Here is a 21,604-nt window from a genome sequence, read left to right as displayed (position 1 = left end):
GGATAGATTGCTACTCATGAGGTTCATGTAATGGATGAAAGTGATTATGATAATGAGGGCAAAGAAATGAAGACACTAACCACACTGATATTAGAGAAAACAAGATGGGGATCCCCTATATTACACAAGATTTCAAAGATACACGAGCCGATGGATTTGATACTTGAGATGGACGTTGATGAATGTTAAGCTTTTGAAGTCGAACCCTCCTTCAACTCCCCTTTGTAATTATCCGTCATCCTAATCAAATAAAGATAAGTTCTCATTGTCTTGGAAAAATTCACTTCAATGCTGGGTTAAATTCGACGAAACATGATTGAAACAGGTATTGTGATAAGATACAGCCTCTATAACCTCATGAACACTACGACAATAAATATCGACCAGAAAACAACAATTCTATCAATAGTCCAAAATAAGATTGAGAAAAGAGCTATGTAGCTGACCTGTATATGCACGCTCCAGTGTACATAGCACCACTAACTTCTGCAACTAGTCCACAGCGACCCATAGCTTGATTGCATAACTTGTTACAGACTGCTCATTGATCCTTTAAAATACAATGTGAGGCAAAAAATTAAAAAAAAACAATCTACAGCAGTAAAAACTACCAAAATTTGTCAATCCCTAAACACTAGCTCCAAGTTAGCTCTAATCTATGAAATCAGAGCTCAGCATGATCAATATTAATTAAATGCCTCAACTTCTCCATAATATTCTATCTTCCCCGTTGTGGAGACTTATCAGACAAATTTTTGCATCGGTATGTATACAAACTCGGTATGAAGGATAGGGATTGCTCTTCTTCTCTTGCAAAAAAGGACAGCATACCAAGTTAAAGGGAAACCATCTGCAGAAAAGAACCTGGTGTTTTCCTGTCAGATAAACATGTTCCATGGCTCTGCCACTTAGTACTTAATCGGCTGCTAGCCCTTTTCCACGAGGCATTTTCGTTGTTGAGGCTGCCACAATAGATCTTATTTCAACAACTTATTGAAGAAAATACAATGATAAATGAGTATATGAATGATAACGCATAAGAGAACTAAGAATAAGTATAGTACCATCTTCAACATCCTTCATCTGATAATAATGCGGAGCAATTTCTATCAGCCACTCCGGTTTCAATTCTGTGACCTGCAAGAAAATGTCGACATTATATGTACCATATCCACCAAGTATCTAGTGGGAAAAGTGGTACCTGTCGCATGTATTCTTTCGTTGTAAGTACAAGTTCATGGTAAATGACCCAGCGTGGTAGAACCTAAAAACACACAAATGAAAATAAAATATCAAATTATCCACCATAAAAGGTAGCCTTTTATCACCAAGGAATATCCTTTAAATTTTTTTGGCTGTGATGAGTTTAATGAGTTAAAATATTAGGATGGACCTAAAATATCTCACAGATAAAGTAGTAAGGGAATTCAAAATTTCTTGCAAGTCATATGTTTAGCAACTTCTTTAACAATCTAAACTCAGTTGTAGTTACAGCATTTCAAGAGTTAACTTGCCTCTGCGAGACCAGAGCTTGGATGAATATGCACCGTTTGAGGATTTTTTACTGTTTTGTACGCACCAGTCTTTTGCAGTTTTGCTGAATGGTGGAAGAATCCTGCAAGAATAGTAAATTAGGTCATCATAATAGAATAAGAAGAATAATGGAAATACAACAATATCCCATACCTGAAGTTATGGCCTTCTTCACTGCATCTAGGTCACTCAAGTTTGAAGTCGGTTCAATCTCAACCCTTTCTAGGAGACCTTCCAATTGATCTCTGATATCCCTTGCGCGCTTCATACTACGGACCTGATGGGGGGAAAATGACAATAAGAAAGAAAACTGACATGAATATTAAAAATTGCAAGGATTGTGGATTCCTAGTTAACTTGATCAAGTTAGAACTAGTGGAAGGTTAATTAGTACAGAAATTGTGCAAGAACATTGGATTATACAATCTTTCAATGACATCCATTAATTGGCAACGGATAATTTATATTTCACTGAGACAATTGATCTAATTAAGCAATCAAAACAGAAAAGCAAATAGTAAAATTTTGCTCCAATAAAACACCACCTATTGCCAGTTTTAATCTCGGTTAATAACTTCTCAAGAGAAAAAAATTCAGAAACTGCAAACCATTGTGTATTTTGTTCATTGTGATGTGTCATATTCCAAAGATGAGTTTTAAATAATCTACACATTAAGACAAAATTTCCAGAAACTGCAAATCATTTAGTACTTTGTTCACCGTGATGTGTCATATTCCAAAGATAATTTTAAATAAAGTGCTTCTGGTGGTGTTAACGTCATGTGAAAAAAGCTGGCAAATAAGTGTTGCTTGAGGTGACGGGAACAAGGTTGGTAGAGTTGGTCAGGATGAGTACTAGAGAAATCAGGCTAGTGGCTCAGAGGACTTTGAGATGGATCTCAAATAAATGATAAATGAGATGTGACAATGATATTGGCATAGTGCAAACTAATAGAATACATCGAGAACATTTACAAATTCAATATTTGAGCTCAAGTACATCCAACTGCAATCCAAAAGACAAATAGGAAATGCTCAAGACAAAAAAAAAAAGAAAATTAAAAAACAACTTTTGTACCTGAATATAGTTCTCATAGCACCACTGGGTTGAGTAGTTAGTTTCCTTCCAAGAATTGTAAACCTAGAACAAGAAAATTGAATTTTCTTTAAACATAGAAATAAATTAACCAAAATATTTTAGAAATAACATGTGGTTGTTTAGTACATTAAGCAAGGCAACATGATCCCCAACATTTCCAGTGTGAAAATTCATCCTTGCATTATCTGCATGCACTTGTTTGTCCTTTGGACGATAAAATATTGAATTACCAATAGAAAGCATTGAGGCAATCGATATAGACTCTTCAGAGCACTTATACTTCTCTGAAGCAACAATCATTTTCGACAGCATGGGATCCAGTGGAAACTCTGCCATCCTCCTTCCAGTCTTAGTCAATTCACCAAGGCTGTTTAATGCATTAAGAGCATAAAGTTGTTCAAGGGCCTTTAGCAATGCCTCTGAGGGTGGAGGATCCATGAAGTCAAAATTTACCAAATCATTGATCCCCAGACTTTTCAGTGTCAGTACGACATTTGCAAGGTTTGTTCTTTGAATTTCTGGTACAGTATTTTCATCCAGATCATGCTGAAAATTATATGCAGTGTAAAGACGGAAACACATTCCGGGACCAGTTCGTCCAGATCTTCCAGCCCTTTGCATCGCTGATGCTTTTGAGATTGGATTTATTAACAATGATTCCATACCAGTTCGTGGATTGTATGATTTTATTTTACAAAATCCAGGATCCACGACATACTTTATGCCATCAATTGTAAGGGACGTTTCTGCAATGTTAGTAGCCAACACAACTTTACGAGCACCATCTGGAGTAGGTTCAAATATTTTTGCCTGGAGCTCAGTAGGAAGGTTTGCATAAATAGGGCATATTATTAGTTCTGCTATCTTTGTACCTAAACCCCTTGTCCTGTGCTTAAGTATTTCATCAATCGTTTCAATTTCCTCCTGTCCTGTAAGGAACACAAGAATATCCCCAGGGGGTTGAGTCACATGTATCTGAAGAACTGTGACAATGGCAGCGTCTATATAATCCGCTTCTGGTGCTTTTGTGAAATGTATTGTAACAGGAAATCGTCTCCCTGGTATCTTAAAAATTGGGGCAGAATCAAAGTAATCACTGAATTTTTCAGCATCCAGTGTTGCACTTGATATAAGAAGCTTAAGATCTTTGCGGAAACGAGTTATATCCTGTAAGATAACATATATTGCTTATGCTTAAGATAGCTTATAAAGAAAGACAAAGAACACCACAGACTACTAACCTTTACCAATCCAAACAAGATGTCTGTTGACAGAGTTCGCTCATGCGCCTCATCAACCATTATAACACTGTGTTCGACACGAAAAATAAAGTAAGGAGAATCACAACCCTGAATGAACAACAAAAAAGAAAAAACTTATCTGGATTAAATTTTGTATAAGATACCTGTAGCTAGCCAAGTCAGGTTCACTAAGGAATTCCCTGAGCAACATTCCATCTGTCATATATTTGAGAATAGTCTTTTCTGAAGTACAATCTTCGAATCGAATTGAATATCCAACCTATACATTCAGATCAAAGAAAAAAAAAGAATCAACTATGGGGAACCTAAAAAACAGTAAAGCATTTAGGTCAACCTAAAGATAAACATTCAAGTTGTAAAGTATATGGGGAAATGGAAAAGTAAACAGACCTCATGCCCAAGTTTGACCCCCATCTCCTGAGAAACCCTTGCAGCCACACTCATGGCTGCAACACGCCGTGGCTGAGTACAACCAACCTAAATCAAGTGAAAGGGAAGTAGAATATCATTAGCATGGAAGAAACATCAACTATGATAACCAAGACTACAAAAACTATACTAGTGACATCCAACCTAGAATAGAAAGATCCTAGTATTATGACATGCCAACAATTATCACATGCAAGTATGCCAACAACATTATTAGGGAAAAATGGGCTAAACTTCATCATCAACAACCAAGATTCCAACTTCCAGCATTTCTCTCAGGGAATAGCAAAGATAATAATCTGACATACAAAGTCAGTGGTCACATGCAAGTGTGCTAACAGCATAATTAGGTTAAACGGGGAAAAGAGTCAAAGACCATCAATAACCAACATTGAATCTCCAATTTCCAGCATCCTCTCCTTGGATACTTCTCCATGGAGTAGTACAAGTTCGCATGCTCATGCAGAAAAGGAAGAAATACTAAAAGGCACCACTCAAAAGGCCTGTTTGCTAAAAGTTTGAAAAACCAATTATGAAGATAATGCTATCAGTTTCATATCTAATTCTGAAACAGAATTAAGGAAGTTCATTTTTCCAGCAAGGAAATCTAGTTGTCATTATAGAACAACTGCTTTCACACTAGAATTTCCGACCCCAGAGGCAGTTCAACACACTTCAGCACAAGTCAATATTAATCTAACTTAACTGGAACTGATTTTAGATTACATTCATTATTAATATAACTATAGGTTACATCAATATTACAATTAATTAATATTTATTTTTAATTTTTAACTCGACACTTCTATCGTTTCCAATGAAGCCTCGTCTAGGCCAATAACCCATTGAGACGGGGTTAGTATCAATTGGTACCACTAGGGTTTGGCTGATACCAACAATCCCTTTGTGCCTACGCAGTGACAGTTTCAATTGCAGATGCAGTAACTCTCACTCATGTCGACCGAAACAACCAAATTTTAATATGTGAAATAACCCGAGGCAAAAAAGGAAACGAGATACAAAATAGGAAACTAAATAAGAAATATAAAAAAACTTCAGCAAATGAAACAACATTAGGGAAAAAGACACAAATTGCATGTGTATTTTAAATGTATAGAGCTGATACAATATAACAAGAGTAACTTGTCAATAAACTAGTTTTATCCATTTACCAATCCGTGTTTTGTATATCCAGCCTCGTGTAAATACTGTGGTATTTGAGTTGTTTTACCAGAACCTGTTTCTCCAACAATGACAATGACCTATTAAATAGAAGTAAAAATGATGTCACGACAGAAGGTAATGATGGTGCATCTGCTACTTTACAAAAATACAATGTAATAGGCATATAGAAGAAACTAGTTGCAAACAAATAACAAATGCATCTCACCAAAAAAAGTTGTTTTCATAGACAAAAAGAGAGAGATGAAACATGTAGCAAGAGTAAAATAAAAGAAGATGGATGGATATTTAAAATAAATTTCTTGTGACTGAAGAACTAACACATGAAAATAATTAACAATTCTGTAGGCTCGAGTATAACAAATCATCTAACATCATTGCAAGACATGAAAATCAGATAGAGATTTGAGAGCATACATTTGCGCATCTCCAGATAAATAGCTTCCCATGGCATGTTCTAGTTTTTCTATGTCCAGTAGAAAAATAAAGAAGATAAATGAATTAATAAATTCCTTGCACCATAACTTCCAAATTGGGCATGCAAAGGACACGTGGTCAAGAAGTTACCAAACTAAAACACAAAAGAGAAGCAGAATTGTTTAACAAAAACCCTTGTCTTTACAATTGTTTTATATTAAAAAAGCATAATGGTACTTCAAGTTTGAAACCTCAATCGACATCTTCTGTCTAAAAAACAAAAAATCCAGCCGAAAACAGAATTAATATATTTAAATAGACTTACAAACCTGATGGTCATGAATAGCTTGGAGCAATTCATCCCTATAAGGGTAAATTGGCAGTGTCTTTCTCTCTTCCTGGCAAAAAAAAAAAAGCAAGAAGAAACAAGCAGTTTAAACATTGAACTAAAGATAATTAATTAAGGATTTAGGAAAAAGTGAAAGATCTTCATTCAACAAATAGGAAAAATGAAGTATATAAATGCCAAATATATCCTCAAAAGATAACATACTTGAAGTTTTTGCAATGCATTCTTTGCAGTTGAATCATCAGGTTTCTCAGAAGACATGTTATCTTCAAACTGTCGATATTTATATTAAATTATTAAATAAAGGAATATCTAGAACCAGACAAAGAGATATTTCACAATAATTGTATAAGAAGAATGTTTGTTCTGTCACATACATTGACTCCATCCATAATGGACTCCTTGATGAAGTCAATACCATCTTCAAAGACAAACCTGAACAAGAAGTAGAAGTAACTTGACTGTGTCCAACAATCATCAAATGAAAGATGATAATAGTATCTGGCTACAATTATATGGCAATCAGCATTGACATACTAAGCATTAGTGGGAAAGCAAATTAGAATTTCACAGTTGCAGAAACAAATACAAAAAATAAAGAAATGACTTACTCATAGTCAGCAGAAGCTTGCTTGTTCCTCGAACCAAATTTTAAAGTTGCCTTCCCTGCATAACCAACATTGGCAACTTGACATTAGTACTACAACTAAAGGAAAAACAGAACAAGTTGGTTCAAACAAAAATATATCTCCGTACCACTTTGATAGTTTTCCCATGCTTCCTGTTCAGCAAAAGGGTCCATCTTATCTCCAGCACCAGGATCTCTAGCCGACAAGAAAATAAAAAATGCACATATGAATAGAGTATTACAGCAATGAAATAACAATGGTTAGAAGGCTAAAGATGAGTTCAACTAAGAAGGCCCAAATGAAAAATGATATCTGTGCACAAACTATCATACCTGTATCTCTGGATAGCTGCAGCAAATCTTTTATCTTGATTTACACCTCCTTCTTGGTCATATGCCTCAGGCATCCTATACTGCATTATAATTGGCAAGAAACAATGAAACATGCTGCAAAGACAATCGACTATAGTCTTCAAATTTCATCAATGTAATTCCCTCTACGGCCTTTAAAACAGAGCAGCATATTCGTACTCGGTCATATTTGTAAAGTACAGAGGCAAGACAGCATATTCGTGTTTGGTCATATTTATAAAGTACAAAGGCAAGACGTAGTTTACTATGGTGTTAAATTTTGTGGCTAAGACAACTGAATCTAGAAACAAAAAATGAAATTAAAACTTATCACTATATGTAAAAATACCTCTTGAACTCTGCAATAGGCTTTGGCCTTTAAATACGCAACCATAAATGACTTTTCGAATAATAATGGAGTAAGTCTCATAATGAATGTACCAAAATTAAATTTATGCAGCAAATTCCATGCCCTAGAGAATCAGAATGAATTATTGCTCAAAATGGCTAGAAACACATGTAAGAATTAGAATGTTGCTCCAATGCTATGCTTCTCGTGCTACTGAATTGTACGAGCTGAAATCTTAGAAAGGCAATGCAATCCTAGTTATGTTAAAATTAAATGATTGCACTAGCACAAAACATTACTACAGAATGAATGTAAACCATAGTGGAAAAACATGGCATTCTAGATTTGAATATCAAGAAAGGTTGTGGACCCAGAACTAGTGAAAGACAATTAATGTGAAGAAAAAAAAAGAGTAAATTTTAAGAGACAACAAAGACATTCCACATGGAGAAAAGTAAATTTTAGGGACAAGGACAGGCATAAAAAACAGTCAGTAGTTGTTGCTTCATTACCTCATTGATGTCATCCACATCCTCTATGTGCTCTGATGCGAGTTCGTAAATTTTTTTTTTGTACCTTAAAAAGCAAATAGGTTGTATCAGAAAATTAAATTTCGAAATAAATTTAACCACGTAATTAAATGAATTTAAAATGATTGACAAAAGAATATATTTGAGAAGCCTAGATAAGTCTCTAGGTAGAAGGTAGATGGCAAAAACTAACTGGAAGGATTATTTAAGTAAAGTTTCATAGAGTAGAAAGCCAGTATATTGATATATTACAATTAGCATAGATTGTTGGGTCTTATTCAGACGGAGTCCCAAAAAATCTTCAGTCATTAGAACATAAACCTGACATTTTTTTGCTATACCGAAAGTTTATTTTAGCTATTCCAACAGTGAAACAGTGTGTCCTTTCCTCTGTGCTTAGGAGTTCAAATCCTTTACAATAATTATCACATGTGCTTGACACACAAGCTTTCTTAACAGGACAGACAGCGTAAAGTGTAAACTTATACTGCTAATCAGTTACTTCTCTTGAGATGTTAAATTAAAAATGAGAAAGAGATTCCCAAAGCGGAGAGATATTAACTGGAGCAAACAAATCAAACTTTACTAGGTAAGAATTTCTCATGAGGTTTATATCATGGTGCCTTGAGTATAGTGGATTTTGTCTTCTGTGGCAATTCATCATATTCCTTATGAGGCACTTCATAATTGATCTCTTTTATCAAATGCATAAATTCAGTCTGGAGTTAAAAAAGATCATATCCATCTATATTGATTGATGTATATGTTTCATATTGAGAGATTGCTATGCACAATATCATGTAAACAGATCAAATATGTAGCGCACTTCATGGCATTATATAATGTTCATCTATACTTGTCCAAAAAATGACGAATTACATGATAAGAAAAAGAATGTAGTCTACACCAAAATGAAAATTTGCAATGCGTAATTAGGGAAATCTAAAATTCATAACTCTGAAGACATGTTATGATGAACATTGTATTTTATTTGTCCCCCAAACTAAAAGATCCAATGGTGTTCCTCATTTGTTATACAAGCGCCAATACAATGGAATCCAAGAAGAGTTTGAAAGGCCATTGTATTTTATTTGTCCCTGAAACTGGAAGGTTCAATGTTATTCCTCATTTGTTATGCAAGCGCATAAAAACAAATTGGAATCCAGGAAGTGTTTGAAAGGTCCAGCCAAGCTAAGAACTATGTTAGTCAAAGTCAGACATGAGTATCAGGCACTTAGAGTTCTAGTTGTCCACCACCTCATATTCTAAAAGCTATTGCACGTAGTCAAATGGGAAAAATAATGTCCAGTTTGGCAATGTCAGTTGTCTGACATACATAGAAGACGAAGAATCAAAGTATCAAGGGTCAAGAAGCAACAGATGAAGCAGAAATGTTACTGGAGATTGGCAATTAAGAAGCTAACAGTAGAAAACTAATAATCAGCAATTCCAAGAATTGGTAATTCTTGTGAACACTGCAAAGTGACAGATACACATGGTACTCTTCGTAGCTACATTTTACACAAGGACAAAAAAGTTAACTATGGTAAATGAAATTAATGGAGAAAGTACCATTTTCATCTCTGGAAAAAGTGAAAAAGTTAATCATAATACCTGAGTTGTCTTTCTTCTGTTTCAGACAGCTTAACACCCTCAAATATATATTCATGATCAACAATCTCATCCCTAGGATTGCAATCAAATCAAATAGATTCAGAATCCTCTTATTGCATCAAATGTCATATAGACATAAATAAGCAAAGTGCACCAGTGGTCAAACTGAAGAGAAAACGAAGTTTAAGAAAGACAAAGGCAAGTAAGATGCATCTTCTCTAACATACTTGAGTTCCAGGAGCTTCTGGTCCCTCCTTTTCTGTAAATATACTTGCCTCGAAACTTTCCTGTTACAAGAAGCAAAATTACAGATTAATGTGAAGATCAATGAGCAGCAGCAAGTGCTAAAGCTTATATAATCTGTACACTGGAAATTACTGCGACTAATTATTTCCCTATTGCATTTTCCAAAGTTTTGCAGGTACATTACCACTTTGATAAACTCACATTGTTGTCGTTATTAGGAATGCTACCTTCTCTTTTCATGTTACCTTCACATTCACAAGTCTACTAATATAGATTTTGTGAGCTATGTATAGTTCGTTTAATGGAAAGAAAGTACACACATTTTCAGCTAATTATAAAGATTGAAAAAAAAAATTAAAAATGCTTGCATCAACCAGAACCACCATATTGTTAACATGTAATGATGTAAAAACTTTCCTGGATGCATTTTAAGTGCAAGTATAAGAACCTTAATTCCAAAGTATCATTATCCTCAAGAGCCTTTGACCTCCGAATCTGCTCCTCTATAATGAAATGGTAGTAGTTAAGTAAGAATCATTTAAGGAAAAACTGAACTAATGAAGGGCAACTGATCATACCTTTCTCCTCCTTTGTCAATTTTGGCTCCATTAACTATTTGAAAAAGGAATAAAACGAGATAGTTAAAGAGAAATTAAAATGAAAAATGTAATTTGTGGATTTTGGAGGAAGATAAAAGGTACTAGATCTGAGAAATAGATTAATTAACTAGAATTCATCTGAATGATTAAGTAAATTAATTCTACTAATACAAGCTGATAACCACAAGACACATAAGGATGGATAATTGAAGGAGACATTATGTGTTTATGGAATAATAAAATAAGTTTACTAAACTATAGACTTGGATTCAAAAGAAGATACAAAATAGAACTTACAAATCAGATTAGTCAGTTCTTTTCTCCAGGAACGCAAACAAATTAACTTATTGAACACAAGCACACTTTCCAGTATCTGGCCAATTTAAGTATATGATTCGCAACCTATAATAAATTGAGACTATAAAATATATAATTTGATAAAGAATGAGGGGAAGTCAACCATTCAACTATTTCCAGTTCCATTGTAAAAAAGAAAGGCACGGGGAATGCTTATATGTTGATATCCATATTGAATTCTGCAATGACAGCTGCATTTCTTATTGAAACAAGATTCATCCAATACATTCAAACTGATGGGGAATACAATATGTTTTTCCGATACAAAAATTTATCAAACCAATTAAACAGGTCCGGACAAACAAAAAACGTAAAAGAAAATTCTGAGTGGACCTTCGTGTCAAGGGGGACTTGGTAGAACCAAAAAAGGTATAGACTTCATCAGCTCATTTCATTGAGCCTCATTATGGAAACCTACTATAAGGTTACTTCGAAATTCAGATAAATCCTGGGACAAAAATTAGGCAATTTTGAGCCAAATCCTTAGTTTGACAAACAAAACTCATTGCCATTTGTTAATTATCTAATAAACTCGTAGATATTGAAGTTCAACAAGACTTGCTTTTTGATAAGCAACTGAAACAAGTTCTTGCTAATGGTAAAAAACAGGGTTTATATGTAAGGGGTGTTCTCATGTTACCCTACAGATTCAAGTCAGCCCCTTTGATCGTAATATTCCCCAAGTTGAAAGCAAAGATAGGAAATTTATCTTTCAAAGCATTAGAAGCTTGTAGTACAAAAATGTTTGATTAGCAACAAAGGAAAACAGGAGACACCATTGATTTTATTGACAAAGTAAAGATCCAGAATTATGAATTATAACTTCATAAGAGCGTACAGAAAAGAGCAACTTTAAAAAAAACATTCAATTCCAATCTGCAAACTTAGGGGAATACAAAGATTCTCAGACATAAGTTTCCTTACCTTTCGCGTCCCAGCTGCATCTCGTTCTTTGATATTCCTCTCTAATTGTGCCCTTTCTTCTTGATCTCGCCTCCTCTCTTCTTCTGACTGCACAGTAATAGTGTTGAATTTAAGAAAGAAAAACAATTGAATCTTGCCATCACACTGATTATAATAATCAACAAAGGACACATTGTAGGTAAAATTATAAAGGTGAGAGAAAACAACACACCATTGTTAGCACTTCGGACATAACTACCCGTCTTGTATAAAAATTAGAAAGAACCAATAGAAGATTGCATGTGAGTGAATCTAAACAGATAAATAATTTCAGAATAAAATTTAAAACATTAGACTAAGCATTCTCAGCCAAATTGTTCTGAAAACTATACATTGATGACAAGGAAAACACTAATCCAACAACGATCAATGTGCAAAAAATACTAAATGAAACTCATTTTGTTCAAGACCAAAGTGAATGCAACAGAATAGCACAAGAAAACAAGGAACCAACCAATTCAAAATAAAATTATCAAGGAGAAAATGAGAATAGATGTACAAAACCAAAGTCATGCCACAAACTCTCAAAACTATTATCAAGATAACAGGCAGAGCAAAAGTATTAAATAATGTTTTCATATCTCGTTCCAGTTTGGTCAGCACAGGTGAAACAGACTTCAAAAATACTAATAATTCTTTTCCAGCCCAAAATGAAAACAAGATAAGAATAACAAGAGAGAAAGATCAAGAGAATATAGAGAAACAACTGGATTCAAGCGAAATCAAAATAAAGATATCAAGAACATGAGACTGGGGAAATGAATCCAGATTGAATAAAGGAAATGCATCCCAAAAGAACTAAATAGGAAAAATACCAGTCTACAGAGACAAAAGGGCAAAAATCAAAATGATGGCCCTAATTATCTTTGTCATAAAAAAAGGCATCCCTTTTTCCAAAAAAAAAAAAAATTCAAAACAATGCCCCCAACATATTTCTCATTCTAAAAATACCCTTATTCCAACGATGTTGTAGCAGCTACGGTGTAGCTGCTACGACGTGTTAAAGTAAATTGTTTTTCTTTTCAGTTCAATTCGATCAAGAATACTATACATAGAGCACTTCTATAAACAGTTTGAATCTCTTACCGTGTCGGGGGAAACAGTCGAAACGTATCGTTCCAGTAAATTACTAAAACTCGATACCACTTGACATCAAGGGTCAAAATCTCGAGTCGTGTTGTAGTTTTGATCTTTGACCGGAAAAATGTTGTTCCAATATCGTGCCGACACTCAATGCATGATGTCAATGACATATTAAAGGTTGAAGGAGGAAAAAGATGACGCAAAGGAAGGAGACATTGTCAGTGCGAGTGGTATCGAATTTCAGTAATTTACTAGAATGTTATGTTTCGGCTATTTTACCTAGCATGGATCATACTCGACACATACAATGTATCATTCTTATGTTTCATCACCTTCCTTCTTCAATTTCAATTAATTATCGGTACCATATATCGAAACATCAACATGATACTGAAATAGTATTGCCCCAATCAAATACCGCAACTTCGGCACAACTCAAGATTTTGAACCTTATTTCTATATAAAAATGCTCTTTACCAATTTGATCAAAATTATTTAAACTTGATCAAAATCACTTCAATATGGACAAAATCACATAAAACTGTTGTTGAACCACTTTATTTTAACACGTAGTGGCAAGTAGTCCGTGGTTGCTACAACAGTGTCGGAATAAGTATATTTTCAAAATGAGAAATATGGTAGAGTATTGTTTTGACTTTTATTGAAAAAGGGGCATCCTTTTAACAATTGTGATAATCTAGGGTGCCCTTTTGATTTTTGCCCAAGAACAAAATTCAACCAATATCTACTTTGTACTAAAACAAAATTCAACTAATAACTACTTTGCATTAAAACCGAATCCATCTAACAATTTCAATTTGCAGAGTAAATAATTAACCACTATCTTGTTAGTTTTTGCCAATTCATTTTAGAGCTCTAAGTATTAAATAATAATACAATTACCATACAGTGTTCTAAATGGCAGTTGAAGCAGTTGCCTAGGCGAGAGGTGGTCTTTGTCTTAGGCGGTACTTTAGGCGATGAAAGTCAACGTACGCTTGGAACCGCCACCGCCGTTGCTGCTGCTGCCATCGGCCCGTCTGGACGTGTTACCTGAGCCTAGGCCCAGCAACGAGTTCGGACGCGTCGTGAGAGGTCAGATGCATCACTCGAGACCAGCAACGAGCCTGGACGCGTCTCCCGAGTCTGGCAACAGGCTTGGACGTGCCGCCTGGGCCTGACGATGGGCCCTGATGTGTCGCCCAAGCTCAACAATGGTCCTGGACACGTAGCCCAAGGCTGACAACTTTCTCGGAAATGTTGCCCGAGCTCGACGACTAGCTCGAACACGTTGCGTGATTCCAGTGACGCGTCCAAAGCCGAAATAATGGTAAGAGTTAGGTTTTCAACTTAGGATTTAATCGAATAACTTTAGATTAATAATTTTAATCAACTCCTAGTTATGATTGAGATAATTTAAATAGACTTAATTAAAGTCTAATCAAATTATCCTATTAATTTAATATATAAATATTTTTTAAAAAATATTTTTTATTTTAAAAAATATTTAGATTTTTTTTTATTTTTAGTTAATATATTTTATATTAAAAAATACCGAAACTATATCGGTACGGATAAGATAAAAGTAATGATATTACTTTTTTAGTATTATGGTGATGAATTTTTATTAATTATCTTGTTAGTTGCAATTATATATTTATTTGTATCTTATATAAATTATATTATACTATATGAAGTCTATTTATACATAAACATCATAAAGAATGATGACTATTTATAATATTATGTATAAAAATAGTAAAAAAATTCAACCGCCTATGCGGCCTAGGCAGTCCCTGACTATCTGCCATCGTCTATCGCCATTTACAACACTGGTACCATACCAAAATGAAAGCATGACTTGAAAAAGATGGGCTAGCACTTTTGGTGATTCTTAATTAAGTTCCACGGTGTCTTAAAACTTTACATTCAAAATAAGATTTTCAAAGAAAGGGAAGAAGATATAAAGAAATTAGAAAGATAAGAAACGTTAAAATAATAGGAAGATTATAAATACATGTCTATACAAAAATAGTAGGACTCAAGTTGACATCATACCACAATGCTGAAAATAATTTGTTGAAGGTCAGACGCCATTCTCATTGGTTCACATGGACAAGTGTGGCAGTCCATGTATATATTGATATCAGATAAGTGGTTAGGGTTTAGGGTCTTAATATATATATATATATATATTGATCGCTTTTCTACCTTGACCAGATAAGTGGTTAAACAATCAATTTCACCATGGTATCAAAATATGATATCAGAACTGGAGATCTAAAGGTTCAGTAGGAGGTCTAAGGTTCAAATCCTATCTATCTCAAATTTAAGAAATAGACCTGTAGCTGAGTCATGATGAGCATGAAGGGACATGTTGAAGGTCGGCGGCTCCATGCTCATTTGTCCCACATGGACATGTGCGATGGTGCATTATATAAACATAATAGTCACTTTCCTAAGGGTTCAAGCCATAAAAAATGTGATTATCCAATCAATTTCAACATAATAAAGCTATAATGAAACTATTGAACCTAAACAATCGGCAAAACAACATGAGAAAAACCTAAAAATTACTATCTAATACATGTGTCAGATTGACAGCCACTTATCGAATAAATGAATACCCCTTTCAGATATGAAGTCATGAAAAGCTTCTAAAAAAATTACTATTAAATACTTTCTCAAAAGAAAACTAACATCATTATCATCTTCGTCGATTTTTGATGTCTGGTTTTGAACATGTCGGTCATGTCCCTCGTGTCTTATATCCTGCACTCCAACATTAAGTCCAATGTAAAGTAAGAAGCCATTGGAAAAGGCAAGAACCTTGAAGTTTACAACATGAACAGAAATCAATGAAAGAAAACAAGAATGTTATACCTCATTTTCTTCATCATCATCAATCTTCCTCTTCTTTCTAAAATGCTTTTGACGAGAATCCAACTTTCCCTCAGAAGACACAGTAGCTGGTGTTATCGTCCCTGTGTCACCATCATCATCATCATCCAGAAGTTTGTAAGTCCTTTGCTTCTTTGCATATTGAGCTGCTTCTTTCTCAGCCCTCTGATAGTTCTGGAACAAACATATATAAGCAATCAAATTAATGAACGGTTGTATATTTTTAAGAATATTAGAGCTAGTGATTGTTACATTGCAAATAGAGAATGAAAAAAAAGTCAACTGGAAGAAAATTCATTAAGCTAATTCACATTTATCAGTGTGCCTTGGATTATAAAAAAAAAAAAAAAAAAAGAGAACTGTTAGATCAGCAAGTTAATTATCAGTCAACAAGAAGACTGACTATCTGAGAAAATACTGCAGCCATAGTAGCATTTAAGAGACTGTAATGGATAAGGATATATCTGACACCCTAATTTAGTTCCACATGGAAAATTGTGGGCAAATAAAGAAGTTTTGTAAGCTTAGATGGATGATTTGCAATTAATCTTGCTGAAGCAATCTGGGTAGCTAGTTAGGCATAACAAGTCAATTCTCTTATCTATATAGGTCAAAACAATTGGTATCCCAATGGACCGAATCTTAGGCATGATGAGGTGTTGGAAAGGCTACATGTGTCATGATGGAGCCACCACTATTCCTTACATGTGACATTAGGGATAGTTGTAGGCTACGAGTTGGACTTTGAGCCTTGGTGAGCATGTCAAGCCTTAAGTTGAGGATGATGACACCCTAATTTAGTCTTACATGGAAGATTGTGGGCTAACATAGAAGGTCTACAAGCTTCTGCGTTACTATCCACTTGGGCATAAGCATTTGAGGTCAGAAGTTGGGCACAACAAGTTAATAGGTGATCTATGCAAGCCAAACACTAAAATGAGCTAATATCTTAATAATCTTTCTTTGAGTCATACAAAGACTTATTCACAAGTAATAATTAAAGAAGGAAGAATTAAATGAAAAAAATGGTTCAAAACAAAGAAATACAATAGTTAAAACTGTATGCATATGGATCTACAAAAACTTTATGAGTTTAAAAATGAAAAATGAGATAGTTTTGACGATTCTGTTTTTTAATTTAATAATATTATTATTTCAACTTGGAGATTTAGTTACTTTGACCGCTAGATCTTAATTTTAAAAGTCATATTTGATTGGTTGATTGTATCATTAAGCATTTTTTCTTGTGTTTTGTGCGAGAAGAGGGTAGGAGTACAAATATTATGAGAAATATACGATAACTCGAATACAACATAGGATAAGATGATATTAAAGTTAAAAATAGTAGCCAAGAGTATACTCGATGAGTCAAAAGGATGTGCACCACAAAATAAAAAATCTTGGTAGTGGAATGAGAAAGTACAAGAGAAAGTAAAGAAAAAACGAATAGCCTATAAGATATTATATACTTGTATGAACGAGGAAAACTTAAAACAATATACAATAATAAAAAAAGAGGCCAAGAAAACAATGAATGAAGCTAAAAATGAAACTTTTGAACACGATGATTGAAAATCGATTTGGATTTATGTCTACAAAATGTCGACAATAGAAGTTATACATCTTTTTAGACAACTAATTGAAAAATATCAGAAACAAAAGCAAGACTTACATATAGTATTCGTCAACATAAAAAAAACTTATGATAGAGTCCCAAAGGAAATTATATGGAGAATTCTAAAAAAGAAAAGTGTTAGGATAATGTATATTGAACTAATTAAGGATATATATGAGGATGTAATAACAAGAATGAAGACTTCAAATGGATTAACCAAAATATTTTTTATAAAAATAGGATTACATCAAGGATCAATGTCAAATCCCTATTTTTTTATATTAATCATGGACGAATGCATTCAAGATACGGTACCGCGATGCATGTTGTTTGAGATAATATTATTTTGGTAGGTGAAATGCATTAAGGAGTAAATGTTAAACTCGAATCTTGACGGAAAATGCTAGAAGTGAAAGATTTTAGGCTTAATAAAATAAAGACAGAATATATGGTATTTAAGTTTAATAATATTAGTCGTAATGAGATAATTGTTAAGATAGGAGATGATAAATTGTTTGTAACTAAGATCATTTTTGCAAAAAGATAGAAGAATTAAGAGAGATGTCTTATATATAATATAAGTGGGATGGTTGAAATGCAGGAGAGCGTCTGATATTATGTGTGATCCTAAAGTACCTTTAAAATTTAAAGAAAATTTTTATAAAATGACAGTTAGACCCACGATGTTTTATAGAGCTGAATGTTAGACTATAACTCAATAACATGAACAGAAAATAAGAGTTACAGATATGAAGATATTAAAGATAGATGAGCGGACATACAAAGATGAACATGATAAGAAATGAAAATATTAGAAAGAAAGTCGGGATTGCACCTATTGAGGAAAAACTCCGGGAGACATATTTAAGATGGTACAAACATGTACTTAGACGACCAATAAATGCTTCAATTAGACGATATAAAACTATGACAAATGTGCACATAAAACGAGGAAAAGAAAAACCAAAAAAGATTTGGTTAGCAACAATAAAATAAGATAAAATTTATTTATATAAAAATAATAATATAATTTAAATAAAATTAGAGGTCATGGGTCCAAGTGTCTGAAACGGCCTCTTGTAAAGTAAGGTAAGATTGCGTACAATAGATCCTTCCCCGGGACCTCACATTGGTGCAAACTTCGTGCACCAGGTTGCCTTTTATGTATAAATGATGATATAATAAGAAATAAAATCCAATGGCGTAAAAGGATTTATATAGTCGATCCCACCTACTAAGATAAGACTTGGTTGTTGTTGTTGTTTTGTGCAAGGAACTTAACATGGATCCGCTAATTTCACATAATAACAACAACAATAATCAAGCTTTCAGCCCATTAAATGGGGTTGGCTAAGTAACATTATTCACGGTACCCAATGATGATGAATCCCACCCATATTGATCAAAACCAGTTCATACAATGAATAAGAGCAAACACAATCATCTTTTGATTAGTATTTTCATTTTGGAAGCACAAGTTTGTCTTTTATATATATATATATATATATATATATATATATATATATATTTCAAAAAAACAAAAGCAAAGTTTGTCTTGTGTTCAACCTTACATTGTTTCTTAAGAAGCACAAGCCATCACAAGGCTCGCATTTCTCATGTTATCTCAGCTCATTGCTCAAGTTATCTCAACTCCCAAGAATCATGTTGTTGATCACCCAAGGTTCACAATGAAACTACATGATAATATCATGAAGAGGCGTCAGTGCAAAACTCAAGGTTTCTCCATTTGCCACTTACTTTGAAGTATGGACTTCCTATGAGTTCATTTAGTTCCAATCAAATTAAATAGGATCAAGTATGCATTTGGTGGTACTTCAACACCTATTGCAAGAAGGCCTATCAATTAAAAGACATTGTTGTTAATATTGTCATAAGCTCCTTTACTGAAAGATTTTAATTTTAAATTTTATTCTTGTTTTTGTATACACCAATAAGTCTGGAATTGATTGAATATCACTGTTAAATGCTGAGCAACATTCATAACCTATCGATCCAAGTAAAATCAATTTCTGATATGCACTAAAGATTGGATGCCATAAATAAATCGAGAGGAGATTGTGGAGAGTAGAAAAGGAGAAAAAAACACACCAAACAAACGGAAATATAGCATCAAAGAAATATACATCAACTTGGCAAATTTTCTAAGAACTTACACTAGAACCAGCTTGTTTATGTGGAACCTTTGCATACATATCCTCAGCAAACGAATGGGTTTCTGTTGATGAAGAAAAGCCAAACTCCACAAGCTTACGCATAAGATCAGCAGGTGAAGATGACTCCTTGGCTACCACGCATGAAAGAAGAAACATAATGCCTTTCTGACGAAATAGGAACGGAGGTTTGAACAAAAAAAAATACAGTTTTTCATGCTTACATAATCTAATAACATATTGTACAGCAACACTTTTGGAGTAACCTATCAGAGACATTAGCTTGTCTGAGACCCAGGTCCTCAAATAGTTTTCATCTGCCATCTTCCTCTGCTTCTCCAGGCTCAAATTCTAAGTCAATCAATGTTAACTCTATGGTTCCGTTAGCAATTTAAAGAACTTGTATGCTTGTATAAAATTAAAAAAAATGTATATCTGTAATGACTCTACATAAGTAACAGAAAAGAAAAATTAAAGTGCCATATCGATGAAAACTGCAATACCTAACTGAGCAATCAACAATGGATTCCCGTTAAGGATCGGGAGGACGTCGATCTACGTTTGTAACTGGGAGTGGAGTTAGGGCGACTGGCAGCCGGTAGTGATCACGAAGGTGCGTCGACGACGGAAGCCCTACGGCTTTACAGGACCGGAGAGGGAAGGTGAAAGAAGGGATGCAGACAGATGGAAGAGGAGTTAGCGTGGTGGCAAGTGTGTGAAGGAAGGGACGAGGTCCCGCTCTTTCACCGGAGCAAAGAAAAGGAAAGGGAGACGGGAAGGGGTAGTGGATCAGTAGGGTTGTCCAAATTAAGGGTTGGGAGAGAGGATACCAGAATCGAATTCGGGGAACGCCGGTGCGAGCTGACGATGAGCAGGCGCCGGTAGGAACTCGGTTGGGATCGGAGACGAAGATCCCGGCGGCGAGGAGAGGCCGTCTGGAAGTCGCACAGCAGAGGCCAGAGAACAAAAATCCATACCCTGTTTGACGGACGCCCTTTTTATTGATCCGTCCGGTGATTTTTCTTTCTTCATCCTTTTTTTTAATCAAATTTACTCATCTATATAAATCCCTCAAAACTACTGACTTAAACATTCTAAAACAAGATATTGAAAACCAATTAAAATATATTTAAAAATAATATAAATTCTGACATAAATTTTTAAAACTTATTATATATTCTAAATAAAAAATTTTAGAAAAATAAAAAAAATCACAAAATTATTTTTTATGCAACGCATTTTTTTTGTTACTGAAATATCCTTGGCGCAGTAAATTAGATTAAATTTATTTTAATTTAATAATTAATTTCTTTTGGAAACTGTCAAAATTACTTTAATTTAATAAAAATCCTTCTAATTTGATTAAAATTTTATAGAAATTATTATATGATAATTTATATAGTGATTATTTTTATTAAAATTGAACAACTTTACAATAAAAAAATATAATAAAATGTTATTTGAGAGATTCTTTATTAACATTTTTTATAAAAGAATTCCTTTTTAATAAAAATTGGAAACAATGTAACTGCTAAAATCTATTAAAATAAAATAATTCAACTTAATTAAGATTACTTACACATTTATTATTATATTAAAAAATTAATCAATTAATTAAATCGAATTATTTGTGGACAAAAACAAAAAGGGTCCATTTTAATTTTTTATCAAAAATATATCCTATTTTATTATTCAATGTGCACAACTATTCAAATATTCTTGTACTAGTTGTTTTATTATTTTTCATTTAAATTTTACACCGATCAAATATATTATATCAATTACGATTTAATTTTATATTGTAATAATTATAATTTTATATATTTTATAATAATTATTGTAATTACGATTTTATAACTGTTTTAATATAAAATTTTATTCATATTATATCAATTATAAAATCAACCTAAATTTTTATTATTTTTA

At 33.6% G+C, this 21,604-nt stretch overlaps 1 protein-coding gene across 3 annotated transcripts; it reads right to left on the bottom strand.

Moving 5' to 3' along the window:
- Positions 1–67: 67 nt before the first annotated feature.
- On the bottom strand, positions 68–20,614 carry LOC141820800 (pre-mRNA-splicing factor ATP-dependent RNA helicase DEAH1). Of its 3 annotated transcripts, XM_074708152.1 has the most exons (30): positions 20,182–20,614; positions 19,903–20,029; positions 19,682–19,812; positions 15,875–16,066; positions 15,692–15,763; positions 11,870–11,956; positions 10,568–10,601; positions 10,438–10,492; positions 9,971–10,030; positions 9,744–9,815; positions 8,112–8,175; positions 7,233–7,312; positions 7,028–7,095; positions 6,883–6,937; positions 6,649–6,706; positions 6,476–6,544; positions 6,252–6,320; positions 5,496–5,585; positions 4,285–4,371; positions 4,038–4,153; positions 3,874–3,940; positions 2,759–3,799; positions 2,612–2,674; positions 1,687–1,810; positions 1,515–1,615; positions 1,202–1,264; positions 1,065–1,137; positions 865–962; positions 447–550; positions 68–240 (listed from the first exon to the last, which is right to left on the bottom strand). In XM_074708152.1, the coding sequence occupies exons 2-28, from the start codon at positions 20,000–20,002 to the stop codon at positions 916–918; spliced, it is 3,138 nt and encodes a 1,045-aa protein (XP_074564253.1). In that variant the 5' UTR covers positions 20,003–20,029; positions 20,182–20,614; the 3' UTR covers positions 68–240; positions 447–550; positions 865–915. The 3 variants fall into 3 exon arrangements, with proteins under 3 accessions (XP_074564253.1, XP_074564251.1, XP_074564252.1); XM_074708150.1 differs by having other exon boundaries at positions 447–962; XM_074708151.1 differs by having other exon boundaries at positions 447–962; positions 19,903–20,050; positions 20,187–20,614.
- Between the last annotated feature and the right edge of the window lie 990 nt (positions 20,615–21,604).

The sequence above is a fragment of the Curcuma longa genome, unplaced genomic scaffold, assembly GCF_044706935.1.
Source record: "Curcuma longa cultivar G26 ecotype Majalengka, Jawa Barat unplaced genomic scaffold, ITB_CL_G26_1.1 utg8573_np1212_1322966_RagTag, whole genome shotgun sequence".
NCBI classification, from domain to species: domain Eukaryota; kingdom Viridiplantae; phylum Streptophyta; class Magnoliopsida; order Zingiberales; family Zingiberaceae; genus Curcuma; species Curcuma longa.
Note: the sequence above shows the minus strand (reverse complement) of the source record. Positions and strands in the feature narration are given on the sequence as shown.